A 16251-nucleotide genomic window follows, 5' to 3' on the forward strand; every position below is an offset into this window, starting at 1 on the left:
TTAGAGAGAGAGGGAACCGTAATAGTGTAGAGAGAGATAGGTTCTTTGTTTGTGTTTCATTTCACGTGAATATAACCTGTGCTACCTACTCTTGTTTTATCCCATGCGCGCCGTCCATGATAACTACCACGCACCCTCAGCCCATACTCTCTAGTTTGGGCCATTTTCCATTTCTTCATGTTGTGTTTCCGCTCCTGCTATGTGAACCCCCCCTTTCCTGTGCGTTTGACTGATTTCTTGCTGGTTATACCCCCTGAGCATGTGATTCGTTGCTAAAAATTCAAAAAAAAACGTGAATGTATTTCTTGTTGTTTAGATTGAATCTTGATGTTATTTGCATGATTGAATCTTGGTAACAATTGTGCGAAAAATATGTTGAGTTCTTGTTAATTCAATGTGATTCATTCGTGTGCGAATTTTGTTAAAAATTTCTAAGTTCTTGTAAACTTTTTCTTGCGGTGATTTTGACACTTAAGGCATATGTTTTGGAATGTGATGTCATGCTAAAATCCATTTCAAGATTATGTGTGACCTTGCTCTTACTTTTAGCTCACTTTTAGTCAAGACTTTTGTGAAAATTTTGATGTGATCTTGAACTTGGATTCTGGCCTATAATTGTGGCTTTGAACATGTAACTTTTGAAGTGAATTTGCCTTTTGTTTTGGTGTATGCGTGCTGTTTTGACCTAGTTTTTGTGGACCTTTTGTTTGGTAAATAATGTGAAATAAAAGTGCATAAAGAACTTGAAAATCTTGTAAACTTTGGCATAGTTAAACCCCTAGATTCTCATGTTGGTTTTCTTGGAATAAGTCATCTAAAATTCCTCCAATATTATGAGAACCTAGGCTTTAATTTTCGTCTTAGCTTTACATTGAATTCCAAGTTCTTTTATCACTTTTTGTCAAGTTTGTTGGTTTACTTCACTTACAAGTTATAATTGCTTTACTATTTTGTTTCCATTTCCCTTCGAGTTACTAATCTTCTATTTCATGTTTTATGCATTCCATAGGCATATTTCCTTCTTTAGTTTTGGTTTTATTTCTTGCACTTTAATTTTCATGCAAAAGCTTAGAATGTAAAAAACCTAGGGATTTTCTGTACTTTACTTATGCTTTTATTTTCTTGCAAGACCATAACATGTATTTAGGCAAATGATGTAAAGGACAATGGACTCTAATGATGTACACCGACACAAGCACCGACACATGCACACACATCACGTGGATACTTTAGATGTATGCTTAGGGAATGTATGCTTAGATGTATGTTTAGGGACTTTGAAACTTAGACAAAATTCTCTTTTCAAAAAATATGAACAACTTCACTCAAATCATTTTCTAAATAAACCTTGGGATCAAAATCTCATTGTATTTTTCTTTATTTTCTTAAACAAAAACTTTAATGAATTCTAATAATACTTAGACTTTTTTTTTGCAAAATAACTAATTCCACCTCACCTTTTCTAAATCTCATGCCCTTGAGGCCTCTTTCTATTCTTCGAAATCCCATTTTCAAACTTAAAATCAACCAACGAAAACAAAACAATTGTTGGAAGAGAACTACAGTGGATTTGATCCCTTAAAAGGGTACGTAAGCAAGGAACCAATATTCCTTCAATTCAAATAAAATAAAAATTCCAACACTTTCTTCTCCCTCCAATTCTTCACTTAGTAAACTCTTAGGTGTAAATATCATTTTTCAAATAGCATTTAAAAATAAAGCGCGCGCGTAGAAAGTAAAGACGGTTCCTATAGGATACTATAGTCGTTATGGGTACCTAACACCTTCCCATAGCAAAAACAACTCCCGGACCTCGATTCTCAAGGGTTTTGCTTATTTTTTCCCTTCCCAAGAAAAAATAAGATATCAAAGGTTAAAAAGGTTCAAACATAATCAATGTTTGACACCCGAAAACCAAGATAAAACAGCTGGCGACTACACTGGGGAGATTCGAGAGTTACGCCTAGTCTTTATTTCCACGCTTGCACTTTCGTTTTTACTTGCTTCTCTTTGCTTTCTTATGTGAATAAATGTTTAATATTCTTGCTAACGTGTGGGGTGAGAATATCAAAAGTCCTACACCCGGGCTGAGTGAACTTAGGATTTAGGGGGGATATAATCGACAATTCATTCCGAGGGTTGCCTCGTGTATTGGATTATGCGATCAATCCCACATAGCTAAGGCATTTTGGGGGTGATGTTGTCGGCGCGTGTTATCGCATTTAGGCACTTTACTTTTAATTGTTCTATGACGCTATGAACCGTAGATAACCAAACCCATCCATGGCTATTTTCTAGGATGTAGTGCGGAGGCTAAACCGAGTGTTGTCTCGAGTTTTAGTCGTCACGCGATACTACACTCAAGTTAGACCTTCTTACGGATAATCCTGGAGCGAGTGTTGTCTCGTGACACCATGATATACGTTGGAGAGGTTGCAACTTGGGAACTTTTTAGAAACCGGTTACTATTATCCAAAGCCCTAGCTTCACCGGACACCGTGACCACCCATGACTCCTTGACTTTGAATCTCAACCCACCATGTTTTCTCCGTACTTGAATGTGATCATGCATACATGCATAAACTTTTTTCCATGCATTTATCGAAGGGCTTAGACCAATTGAATTTGTAAACATTGCAGGAATGGGGAAGACTAAGTCCTACAAGTTCAAGGAAGTGGATTTGGCTAGTTTGAGAGATTTGGCACTCAAGATCAAGGATCTGATTGGTTTCCGACACCGTTATGGGGATTTACTTACCATTCTCCGGACTAATGTGGATGAGAAGCTTGTGCACACTCTAGTGCAATTCTATGATCGGGATTATCGGTGCTTCACTTTTCCTGACTTTCAGTTGATGCCTACTCTAGAGGCTTATTCTTCTTTGACGGGCTTACCTATAGCCAAGGGGACACCTTTCGCGGGACTTGAGCATCCTCCTACTCCCTTGGTTATTGCTAAAGATCTATATCTCAAGACCACCGATGTCTCCAAGAATCTTGTCACTAAGGCTCACATCCGAGGGTTCACTTTGGAGTATTTACTTGAGAAAGCCAACCTCAAAACTACTTGTCAAGACACTCTTGAGGCTATTCTTGCACTCCTCATCTATGGGCTTATTCTCTTTCCGAATCTTGATGGTTTCGTGGACATGAATGCTATTATGATCTTCCACTCCAAGAATCCGGTTCCTACTTTGCTAGCCGACACATACCATGCTATTCACGATCGATCTAGCAAGGGTCGTGGGTACATTCTTTGTTGTGTGCCTCTCCTCTATAGGTGGTTTATTTCGCACCTCCCGAAGTCTTTCCATGATAATCTAGAGATTTGGACTATTTCACAGAGGATCATGGCTCTCACTCCTAATGAAGTGGTTTGGCTCACTCCCGCTGCTAGAGTCCAAGAAATTATCCTTGGTGGTGGAAAGTTTCTTAATGTTCCTCTTCTTGGTACCCGGGGTGGAATCAACTATAACCCGGAGCTCGCTTTGTGACAATTTGGTTTCCCGATGAAAGAAAAGCCCATCCATCTTGCTACATCTCCTTACTTCTTCCATTACTCCAATGCACCCACAGAAATAAGAGATGATTTCATAGAGGCTTGGTCCAAGCTTAGGAAGAAAGAGGTGAAGCATATGGGTGTAAGGTCCGGTGTTGCTCATGAGGCCTATACACAGTGGGTGATAAACCAAGCTGAGAAGATTGGTATGCCTTACCCCGCCATGAGATATGTGTCTGCATCTATTCAAACCATGTCGTTGCCTCTACTACCACCTACTCAGGAGATGTATCAGGAGCATCTAGCTATGGAGAGCCGAGAGAAGCATCAGTGGAGGACTAGATACTATGAGGCTGAGAATTTGATCATGACTTTGGATGGAAAAGATGAACAGAAGACTCATGAGGTTTCGACACTGAAGAAAGAGAAGAATGATACCCGAACTATAGATGGAGTAGTGACGCGTACTGACTTGGAGATGAGGAGGGGCACCTTGTGTTCTTGAACCGATAACCATCTTTCGGCCGTTGGCTAAAGCTTGGAAAGAAATTGAAGAAAAGGATAAGTTGCTTATGAGAGACTCCAAGAGGGCTAGGAGTGCTCGTAACTTCTATGCACGATACTGCAGCTATGAGTCTGGGTTTGAGTCTGAGGATGATGCTTCCACTTCCTATGCGTGAGGATTTCTGCTTCCTGTTGTTACTTTCAGTTGTTAGTGATGTTTTACATTCCAAAGTCTATCCCTTGGCTTAGTATTTCAAAGGGAGTTATCTTGTAAGACCTGGTGATGTTTGAATATTCCCGTTTGTGTAGTAATGTTTACAAATTTCTAATTTGTCTAAAACCCTTCGATAACATAAAAAGAATCTTTTTGCATATGCATTTACACATCTCATGCATCATATGCATTCATTGGTCACAAAAGACTTCCATCGTGCTCATTACCTCCTGGTTCTTCTGCCGCAGTCTGAAAAGTGGCTCGTGCTCGTAAGGTTTACCAACCAGATAGAGTTCATCAAACAAGATTATACAAGAGAAGAAACATGGCTAACTTTGAAGAAGAAAATGCTCTGCTCCGCGCTGAATTGGCTGCTATGAAAGAAGACTTGGCTAAGGCTCATGACGCTATGTCCGCTATGATGGCTGCACAAGAACAACCAGCCACATCTGTTCCAGCTTCTACTAAAATGATTCCATCTATCCCACTGTCTACTGTGATGTCTGATGCTCGGTTTGTTATGCCCAATGGACGCCCTTATGGACTCTCAGCTTTCTATGCTCCTAATAATGCGGCTGGTATTTCTGGTAATGGCAATCAAGGACAGATTCCGGTGACAACTTTTGCCTCCACACCTATCTCTATGCCTCAAATGACTACTGTTGTTACCGATCCTGTTGTACACACTGTGCAACAGGTAATCGATGTTGACACTCCGCGTGGACAAGACCCTATAATGGAGGCTATGAGAAAACAGTTAAGAGAGTTAGCTGGAGAACTCCGTGAGGTAAAGGCTAGCCGTGGGAACGGTGTTTCTGCTAAGGCCCGTGATCTATGCTTGGTATCCCGATTTCAGGTTCCTAAGAAGTTCAAAGTGCCAGATTTTGACATATACAATGGAACTTCTTGTCCACATAGCCATGTCATTCGGTACGTCCAAAAGATGGCCAACTACGCAGATAATGATGCACTGATGATCCACTGCTTCCAGGATAGCTTAATGGAAGATGCGGCAGACTGGTACACTAGTTTAAGCAAAGACAATATCCATACTTTTGAGGAACTCGCTGCTGCTTTTGAAAATCATTATGAGTTTGACACCCGCTTGAAGCCAAATAGGGATTCTCTTAAGTCTTTGTCTCAGAAGTCAGATGAAACCTTCCGTGAATATGCTCAGAGATGGAGAGGGGCAGCTGCCCGTGTTTCTCCTCGACTTGATGAGGAAGAACTGACACAGACATTCTTGAAAACTTTGAAGAAGGAATATGTTGAAAGAATGATAGTCTCTGCTCCAAATAATTTCTCCGACATGGTTACTATGGGAACTCGTCTAGAGGAGGCTGTCAGAGAGGGTATCATTGTTTTTGAAAAGGGTGAGTCCTCAACTGGCGCGCCAAAGAAGTATGGTAATGGCCACCATAAGAAGAAAGAATTTGAAGTAGGGATGGTATCCGGTAACCAGTCTACAGCTGCTACTCAGTTACCTCTACCCTACCAATATATGCAGTACTCTCAACATCCTTTCTTCCCACCATTCTACCAGCAATATCCTCTGCCACCGGGTCAACCACTAGTACCCGTTAATGCCATTACTCAGCAAGTACAACAACAGCCTCCTGCTCAACAGCAATAGCAACAACAACAACAGGGTCCTCAGCCCAAGACTTATTTCCCACCAATACCAATGCGGTATGCTGATCTGCTTCCAACCCTACTTGCTAAAGGCCACTGCGTCACCAGACCAGGCAAACCTCCGCCTACGCCATTGCCTCCCAGGTTCCGACAGGATCTCACATGTGAATTCCATCAGGGCGCTCAAGGCCACGATGTTGAAGGTTGCTATGCTCTGAAGTACGTTGTAAAGGATCTGATAGACAGAGGACGGTTGACTTTTGAAAATAGTGTTCCTCATGTTCTTGACAATCCACTTTCAAACCATGCTGTCGTTAACATGATCGAGGCTTTCGAAGGAGTTCGTGTTCCTCGAGAAGCTCCTACTTTAGATGTCCGTAATGCCGCTACTCCTTTGGTGCCACTACATGTCAAACTTTGTCAGGCTTCTTTGTTCAATCACAATCATGCTTCTTGTTCAGAATGTCTTCAAAACTCTACGGGTTGTTGTGTGGTGCAAGATGATATACAGAGCCTAATGGATGATAAGCACTTGATCGCCAGTGATGTTTGTGTGATTGTGCCAGTGTTTCATGATTCTCCTGCTGGAAGGGTATCTCAGACAAGGGATGTTGAACCCTTAGTAATCAGGTTACCTGGTCCGGTATCTTATGCCTCTACTAAGGCAATCCCTTACAAGTATGATGCAACTACGATTGAGAATGGGGTAGAAGTGCCTCTGGTATCCCCAACTATGGTTGATAACATTGCTGGAGAAGTTACAGCTCTGAGAAGCGGAAAAGTCCGTCCACCTTTGTTCCAAAAGAAGGTGGTTACACCTGTTGCTACAATAACTCCACCAGTTGCTCCTCCTACTGACAAGAACGTCGGCCCATCCGGTCAGTCTATTGAAGAGTCTAATCTGGACGAAATTCTGAGACTCATTAAAAAGAGCGATTATAAGATTGTAGACCAGCTGCTGCAAACTCCGTCAAAAATATCCATCTTGTCTCTGCTCTTGAGCTCAGAAGCTCACAAGAAAGTGTTGATGAAAGTACTGGAACAGGCCTATGTTGATCATGAAGTCTCTGTAGATCAGTTCGATGGAATAGTGGGTAACATTACTGCTTGCAATAACTTGGGGTTTGGTGACGATGAACTCCCCGAAGCAGGAAAACACCACAACTTAGCTCTGCATATCTAAGTGCACTGCAAGTCTGACATGATATCTAATGTGCTGGTAGACACTGGATCATCCTTAAATGTAATGCCTGAGTCTACACTGAGACAGTTGAGTCATCATGGACTCTCTCTAAGGGGAAGTAGCTATTTGGTTAAGGCTTTTGACGGATCTCGCAAGGATGTCCTTGGGGAGGTAGATCTACCAATTACCATTGGTCCTGAGACATTTCAGATCACTTTCCAGGTCATGGACATCAATGCTTCTTACAGTTGTCTCCTTGGAAGACCGTGGATTCACGATGCTGGGGCAGTAACTTCCACTTTGCACCAAAAGCTCAAGTTTGTGAGGAATGGTAAGCTTGTCACAGTACATGGTGAAGAAGCGTATCTGGTTAGCCAAGTGTCATCTTTCTCTTGTGTTGAATCAGGGTCCGTTGAAGGGACGTCATTTCAAGGCTTGACTGTTGAAGGTGCAGAACCCCGGAGAGCTAGTGCTAGTATAGCTTCATTGAAAGACGCCCAGAGAGCTGTTCAAGAAGGGCAAGCTGCTGGCTGGGGCAAAGTGATACAGGTTTCGGAGAACAAGCGTAAAGAGGGCCTTGGGTTCTCCCCGACCTCAGGCATTTCAACAGAAACTTTCTATAGTGATGGGTTCATTAATGCTATTGCTGAAGATGCTGCTGAAAGTAGTTATGTGCCTACGTTTGTTGTACCAGGAGGCACTGTGAGAAATTGGGAGGCCATTGATGTTCCTTTAGTCATGCATGCTTCCATGTAATGTGTCTTGTTGCTCATGTTTTTCTTTGTTTTCAAAATAACAATCCTTTCGCTCTGCCCAAGGCGAAAGTGATATCCTTGTAAGGGCATGTTTGTTTCGGCATTGCCATTATCAATAAAAGTTGTCGTCTTTTCGGCGACCCTTTGTTTTTGTACTTTTTAGTGCCTTTTTCTTGGAAATAATGGTAATGCCAGAAAAAACCAAAACATCTATATTTTCTTATTAATTTCAAAAATCTGCATGAAAAACATTTTTCTAAAATCATCCCAATCATATTATGCAGATTGAACCATAATAAACCCGTTGAACACAGTGACCCTATGGTTCCTCCAAATTTTGAATTCCCTGTATATGAAGCTGAAGATGAGGAAGATGATGAAGAGATACCGTATGAGATCACTCGACTGCTTGAGCAAGAAAGAAGAGCCATTCAGCCTCGCCAGGAAGAGATTGAGCTCATCAACCTGGGTACTGAAGAGAACAAGCGAGAGATCAAAATTGGTGCTGCACTTGAGCCAGAAGTGAAAAAGAAGATTACTCAGCTTCTCCGTGATTATCCAGATGTCTTTGCATGGTCCTATGAAGATATGCCGGGTCTAGATCCCAAGATCGTGGAACATCGGATACCGATAAAACCTGAATGTCCTCCCGTCAAACAAAAGTCGAGAAGGTCTCGTCCAGACATGGCTCTTAAGATCAAGGCTGAGGTGCAAAAGCAAATTGATGCGGGCTTCCTCATGACAGCTGAATATCCTGAGTGGATTGCCAACATTGTACCAGTACCAAAGAAAGATGGGAAAGTTCGAATGTGTGTTGATTACAGAGATTTGAATAAAGCTAGTCCAAAAGATAACTTCCCATTGCCTCATATTGATGTGCTCGTTGACAGTATTGCTCAATCCAAAGTGTTCTCCTTTATGGATGGTTTCTCTGGCTATAACCAGATACGGATGTCACCTGAAGATAGAGAAAAAACGTCCTTCATCACTCCGTGGGGAACGTTCTGTTATTAAGTGATGCCGTTTGGCTTGATAAATGCTGGTGCTACCTATCAAAGAGGTATGACTACCCTGTTTCATGATATGATTCACAAAGAAATTGAAGTGTATGTTGATGACATGATCGTGAAATCAAGTGATGAAGAGCAGCACGTTGTGTACTTGAAAAAGATGTTTGAAAGATTGAGAAAGTACAAGTTGCGGTTGAATCCTTACAAGTGTACATTTGGTGTAAGATCTGGAAAGTTGCTAGGCTTCATTGTCCGTCAAAGAGGCATTGAAGTTGATCCTGACAAAGTTCGAGCCATCAGAGAGATGCCGGCCCCTCAAACTGAAAAGCAAGTCAGAGGTTGCCTCGGACGCCTGAATTATATCTCAAGATTTATATCTCATATGACTACTACCTGTGGACCAATTTTCAAATTGCTCAGAAAGAATCAGCCTGTTGAATGGAATGACGAGTGCCAGGAAGCTTTTGATAGCATTAAAGAATACTTGTTGGAACCACCTATCCTTGTCCCACCAGTGGAAGGAAGGCCTTTGATTATGTACCTGTCAGTGTTAGATGATTCTGTGGGTTGTGTTCTCGGTCAACAAGACGAGACTAGAAAGAAAGAACATGCTATCTATTATCTGAGCAAGAAGTTCACTGACTGTGAGACTCGGTATACAATGCATGAAAAGACTTGTTGTGCTTTAGCTTGGGCTGCCAAATGCCTGCGTCATTATATGGTGAATCACACAACTTGGTTGATATCCCGAATGGACCCAATCAAGTACATCTTTGAAAAGCCTTCCGTTACTGGAAAGATTGCACGTTGGCAAATGTTGTTGTCTGAATATGATATTGTGTACAAAGCTCAGAAAGCAATCAAAGGAAGTATCCTTGTTGAGCATCTTGCTTATCAACCTCTTGATGATTGCCAGCTGATTAAGTTTGATTTCCCTGATGAGGAGATTATGTATCTGAAAGCAAAAGACTGTGAAGAGCCACTGATCAATGAAAGGCCGGATCCCAATAGTAAATGGGGGCTGGTATTTGATGGTGTTGTCAATGCTTATGGTAAAGGGATTGGGGCCATTATTGTAACTCCACAAGGGCACCACATTCCTTTCACCGCACGAATAACTTTTGAATGCACGAACAACGTGGCTGAATACGAAGCATGTGTTGGATATTTGTAAGTTGGCTTCATTATTGCCTAAAACAAATATTCAGCACTGATGTGGAACATGATGTTCCAACATGAAGGCCTGGTAGTTTTGTTCTATGCCTCGCCTACATTTAAGCACGCGTTCCCTGGTTTTAAGGAATCCACACCAATCAATGATTGGTCTACTCTACGCATTCAGGTTGAAGATCAGAACAAGTTTTAATTCTTGAGATTGTGGAAGCATCTTAGGAAGGTTTATATCGTGATCATGATGCCCCAATTAATGTCTGGAACTTATTATGGTAAGTTTCCTTTTTGGGAAGATTTGCTCTTTAATGATCACGCGTTTTTCTGAAGCTGGGATATCAGAGCTGATCTCTTTGCTTCAGTATTTAAGGAGGACACAAGACCTAGAGAAGGCATTCAAAACATAACGAAGAAAAGCTAGAATTGTCTAGGGTTTTGAGTCACTTGTGTGAGCCTTTCGTGTATTCACCTTGATGCACGTTTAGGAATGTCATTGAGTTGTAATTTGTGCACTTCCATAAGCTTGTAAGCATAAGGAAGGTAGTTGTGAGATAGGCACCGGGTTGTGGTGTTCATCGTATGTAATGGGATATGATTCCTAAGTTTTTTGTGTTGAGTTTTGTTAGATCACTAGGACTGTGATCTGTGGTAAGGAAGTGAGAGGGGGATCTCTGGTCTAGGGTAACTCTTAGGCTGAAGTCCGTTCTTGTAGAGTCTAGGTCAAGAGAGTGCAAACGTGGTTTGTGGAGAGCTCTTTGAATACGATCTACTAGTGTATTTCCTTCCTGGCTTGGTAGCCCCCAGAGTAGGTGACGTTGCACCGAACTGGGTTAACAAATCACTGTGTTCTTTATCTGTTTTATTTGTTTTATGCTTTTGTTGTTAACTGTTAGTTTAATGTTTCAAACATTATGTTCAACATCTGAATCTGTTAATTAAGTGTTGGAACATTACGTGAAACATCTTAAACTAGCGTGCCAGAATTTCAAATGGCATCAGAGCAGGCACCCTTCCTGTTATTGGGTGAGATCCAGAGGAGATCTATTCTGGCAAGATGGAAAAAGAAGGAGGATTCGTTAACAGACCACCTCTGTTAGATGGAACCAATTATGACTATTGGAAGTCACGTATGTGTGCTTACCTTAAGTCTATTGACAGCAAAACCTGGAAAGCATTGCTGAAAGGTTGGGAACATCCTGTTGCCCTTGACAAAGATGGTAACAAAACTACTGTCCTGAAACCAGAAGAGGAGTGGACTACTCCTGAAGATGAATTATCTCTGGAAAATTCTAGGGCGTTAAATGCTCTTTTCAATGGAGTAGATAAAAACATGTTCAGGCTCATCAAGAAATGTGATGTTGCCAAAGATGCTTGGGACATTCTCAAGACAGCCCATGAAGGAACCTCTAGGGTAAAGAGCTCAAGAATTCAGCTCTTAACAACCTAATTTGAGAGTCTGAAAATGCAAGAAGATGAAACCATTCAAGACTACTACATGAATGTTCTTGACCTTGCCAATTCCTTTGATTCTCTTGGTGAAAAGCTGTCAAATGAAAAACTGGTAAGAAAAATTCTCAGATCCCTTCCAAAGAAATTTGACATGAAGGTGACAGCTATTGAAGAAGCTCATGATGTGTCCAATATTCAAGTTGAAGAACTCATAAGTTCTCTTCAGAACTATGAACTTGTTGTTGATAACAAAACTGAAAAGAAGGGAAAAGGCATTGCCTTTACAGCAAACACAGCTGGTGATGATGATTGAGCCCAAGATGATCAGCTAGAAGAAGATGTAGTCATGCTTGGAAGACAGTTCAATAGAATCATGAAGCAAGTCAGCAACAGAACCAGAGGTAATGTTCAGAACATTCGGTTGAACATTGATAAACAACAAGGCAATCCCAAGTATGACAGGAATGATGAGAAGAACAGTCAGTACAAAGGTGTACAATGTTATGAATGTGGAGGTTATGGTCACATCAGAACTGAATGTTCAAACTTCATCAAGAAGCAAAAGAAAGGGATGATTGTGTCATGGTCTGATGATGAAGAAACAGATGGTGATGGTGATGCTGCCAGACATGTCTCAGCAATGACAGGAAAAATGGAATCACCATGTGATTCTGAGGTTGAGAACAACATCTGTGAAAAGGTTGCTTTGTCAAAAGATGATTAGGAAGGTATTGATGCAATCTCTACCAAGCTTCTTCAGGAGCATGAACAAATCATTGATCAACTTATGAAAGAAAAGAGTGATCATATTACCAGAATTACTGAATTAACCAATGAGGTAACCCTTCTTAAGTCTCAGCTTGACAATGTATGTAAACAAGTCAAAATGATGACTTCTGGAACTGAGATACTTGATAGGTTGCTTGAAAACCAGTCTATAGGAAAGTCTAATGGTATAGGATTCACTCATGAATACTTAAAGAAGGAACATAATAATATTAGTTATGCCCAGGCCCTAGAATACTATCAGAAAGGGAAAAATAAGAAACCTGTAAAGACTATAAAGTTTGTTAGCTCTGCTAGTTATGTGCCTTCACCAGACAATATGTTAGAACATTCTGTAGAGCCTTCTGTAACTGAGTCTGTAAAGGAATCTTCCACCTAGAAGTGTGATGACAGTAAAAATATAGGGCATAAGAAATCCTTCTGTTTTGATCAACATATTACACCAAAGAAATAGCAGCCCAAGTTTGTTGCTAATAGGTGTAAGAAAGAGTGGAAACCTAAATGTGTAGGATTGATAGCTCACACATCCCTGAGAGCATCCTCTAGTGAAGATTGGTACTTTGATATTGGCTGTTCCCGGCACATGACAGGTGTTGAAAACTTTCTGGAGAACATCAGAAATTATGCCAAGAGTTATGTTACTTTTGGTGATAGGGCTAAAGGAGAAATTGTAGGAATTGGATATTTGATCAGAATAGGATCTCCTAGACTAAACAATGTGTTGTTGGTAAAAGGCTTAACTGCAAACTTGATCAACATTAGCCAGTTATGTGATCAAGGATTAAGAGTGAACTTTAGTAAAGCTGAATGCCATGTGTTGGATGATGAGGGAAAGATAAGCATGATGGGAACCAGATCCAAAGGTAACTGTTACTTATGGTTGACTCAAGAAAAGACACATCTCTCTGCATGTCTGATAAGCAAGGATGAAGAAGTCAAACTGTGGCACCAGAGGCTGGGTCATGTTAATATGCAGAGAGTAAAGAAAGCCATATCTCATGATGCAATCAGAGACATACCAAAACTGAGTATCACTGAAAAGATTATATGTGGTGAATGTCAGATTGGTAAACAGATACGGGTGTCTCATCCAAGGTTGGAACATCAAGGCACCTCTAAGACTCTGGAACTTCTTCATATTGACTTAATGGGTCCTATGCAAGTAGCCAGTATTGGGGGAAAAAGGTATGTTCTGGTTGTTGTTGATGACTTTTCAAGATTTACTTGGGTAATTTTTATTAGAGAAAAATAAGATACTTTTGAATCCTTCAAAGAGCTCTGTGTGCAGCTTCAAAGAGAAAAGAACAGAGGCATTGTCAGAATTAGAAGTGATCATGGAACTGAATTTGAAAACTCCAGATTCCAAGAGTTCTGTGCAGAAGAAGGGATCAGACATGAGTTCTCTTCTCCTATCACGCCTCAACAAAATGGTGTGGTAGAAAGAAAGAACAGAACCCTTCAAGAATCAGCTAGGGTCATGCTCCATGCAAAACATCTTCCTTATCATTTTTGGGTTGAAGCTATGAACACAGCTTGTCATGTTCACAACAGGGTTACTCTAAGAACTGGAACAACTACCACTCTGTATGAACTGTGGAAGGAGAAAAAGCCTACTGTTAAATACTTTCACATTTTTGGAAGCAAGTGCTACATACTTGCTGACAGAGAGTACAGAAGAAAAATGGATCCCAAAAGTGATGAAGGTATTTTCTGGGATACTCTACTAATAGTAGGGCTTTTAGGGTTTTCAACAAGAAAACTCAAGTGGTCATGGAATCCATTAATGTGGTAATTGATGATGAGATGAAAGAAACTATTCCAGAAGTGGTATCTGATGTTGAAGCCTATCCTGAGACATCTACTCCAGAAACTACTACACCAGAACCTGCTGTTGAATCAGATACTAATCCTGAGGTTGTTGTATGATGAGTCATAGATAGTCTAATTTATTGCCTTATTTAGTTTAGTTTTAAATAAGATTTGATTTAGTTTTATTGCATTTTATTTTCTTTTAGAATATTTTACTTTAAATTGTCTATTATTTTATTTTAGGAACGAATATATGGTGGAAGGTGCCTTGGAGCGAAAGAAAGAGGACTGGAGCAAATACAGCGCAAGAATACGAAGATACGGGACAAAAATATGTTCCCCCAAAGTTAGAAGCTTGGCACGGCCCGTGCCAACATGTGGCACGGCCGTGCCCGTCCCCAGGATCCTGTTTTGCTGCTTTTCTTCGGGCCCAAGTTACCCAGTTGTAGCTTTACCGTTTTATCCCTTTAGTTGCTTAGTTTCTAAGTCAATTGTAAAGCTATAAATAGAGTAGCTCTCCACCATAAACATTCACCTTTTACTTTGTTTATTTCAAGTATTATTTCAATAAAAAGTCTTTATTTCCTTTTTACTTTCTTTGCAATTTATTTTACTGTTTATCTCTCTTCTTCCCCCATGTCTACGATGAACATGAGTGAGTAGACTTCTTCGTCTTGGGATTGTTGGGGAGTCTAATGACTCAATCCTAAACAAAACAAGCCTAAACCCTAATTTCTATGTAACCCTAATTTCTAATCTAGATTCACCGTCTTAATGTGGATTAACAATTATCAAACTGTGGAAGCGAAAGTGGAGGGTTTGATAATCGTTAATCCATCATCCCAAACATCAATTCATAAAGCGAGAGCAGAGTCTTGATGTTGGAACAAGTGAATCTAGACAATAATTGCAAAACAGTGAAATAGTCTTTGCAATTATTGAGACAAAGAGTAGTTTCAATCCTCTATGCATCTTCTAGTAATCATGTCAGCGAAATAGGCTTGGTTGCTAGAAGTAAACTCTCACCGGACTTTCATCGGAAAGGTGAGGGGCTAAGGGAAACCGGTCTTTAGAAATTAGTGTGTAAACCATGAAATTAGATGTTTAGGTCTTGTCTAGTGAAGGATTTGTCATTACGATGAACCAATGATCCCGAGGCCCTTTATTATTATTGTTTTTACCTTCAGCAATAAAACTCCCTTTTTCTAACTTTCTCTCCTCTAATCATTCACTAAAAGTTAATTAAGTTGAACAACTCCCTAGCGGAACGATACTCTTACTTACTACTATTACTTCGATAGGCCGTGCACTTGCGGTTTGGCTCTATCAAGTTTTTTGGCGCCGTTGTCGGGGAGTTAACTAATTTGATTAGCTTTTTTCTTAGTGATTAGAATTCTCTCTTCTTCTTTATCTTTTCTTTTCTTTTTATTTTTAACCTTTTATTTTTTTCCTTCATCATTAACTTCTTGGAAAGCATAAAAATAATACCAAACATGGCTGAAAGACGTGCTCTTAAAGAATACGTGACTCCTTCAACGGAGGATCCATATGCTATTATTGTGTATCCAACGGTTGAAGATGAAAATTTTGAAATTAAGCCTGCCCAACTTAAGATGGTGCAGCAAAATTATTTTTCGGGATCCCCCGATGAGGATCCCAATCTCCATATCTCAACTTTTTGGCGGCTCACCGTAACATATAAGAAAAACCAAGAAACTTTGAGACTGCATGTCTTCCCTTTTTCTCTAAAAAACAAGGCTCTTAATTGGTTCCATTCCCTAAGAGTTGGTTCCATCACCTCATGGGACCAATTGAAGCGTGAATTTCTTATCTGTTTCCTTCCCCCTTCAAAAATCGGCCAACTAAGGGCCAAGCTTTTTCAATTCACTCAAAAAGAGGGGGAATCCCTTCATGATTCATGGGGACGTTTTAAAGATATGCTTAAATTTTTCCCCCTCCATGGACTAGAGGAATGGTTGATCATCCACACTTTCTACAATGGTTTATCTCAGGCCACTAAAATCTTTGTTGATACAACTGCAGGTGGTGCTCTAATGAACAAGGACTTCGAAACAGCTTATGCCTTGATTGAAGACATGGCTCGAAATCTCTTTCTATGGACTGATGAAGAATTCTCTACAAAGTCTTCACCCTCCAAAAAGAGGGCAGGTATGTACGAAGTCTCTAACTATGACCACCTTGCTTCTAGGATTGATGCACTAACCCACAAATTTGAAAAA

The 16251-nt window shown here is 40.5% G+C and overlaps 1 protein-coding gene and 1 non-coding gene across 2 annotated transcripts; one reads left to right on the plus strand and one right to left on the minus strand.

Annotated features, from left to right (window-relative positions):
* Positions 1-11021: 11021 nt before the first annotated feature.
* Positions 11022-11414, plus strand: LOC146915828 (uncharacterized). Its single transcript, XM_085721449.1, has one exon. It carries the CDS (start codon positions 11022-11024, stop codon positions 11412-11414), a length of 393 nt encoding a protein of 130 aa, XP_085577575.1.
* Positions 11415-15870: 4456 nt separating this feature from the next.
* Positions 15871-15977, minus strand: LOC146915829 (small nucleolar RNA R71). Its single transcript, XR_015017238.1, has one exon. It is a non-coding gene; the product is annotated as a small nucleolar RNA R71 (small nucleolar RNA).
* Between the last annotated feature and the right edge of the window lie 274 nt (positions 15978-16251).

The sequence above is a fragment of the Medicago sativa genome, chromosome 6 (genome assembly GCF_051527215.1).
Source record: "Medicago sativa cultivar Bolivia chromosome 6, Bolivia_mono, whole genome shotgun sequence".
In the NCBI taxonomy this organism is placed as follows: Eukaryota; Viridiplantae; Streptophyta; class Magnoliopsida; order Fabales; family Fabaceae; genus Medicago; species Medicago sativa.

Coding starts and splice junctions, on each gene's coding strand:
- LOC146915828 (XM_085721449.1), top strand. CDS start 11,022: ATGGAAAAAGAAGGAGGATTCGTTAACAGACCACCTCTGTTAGATGGA.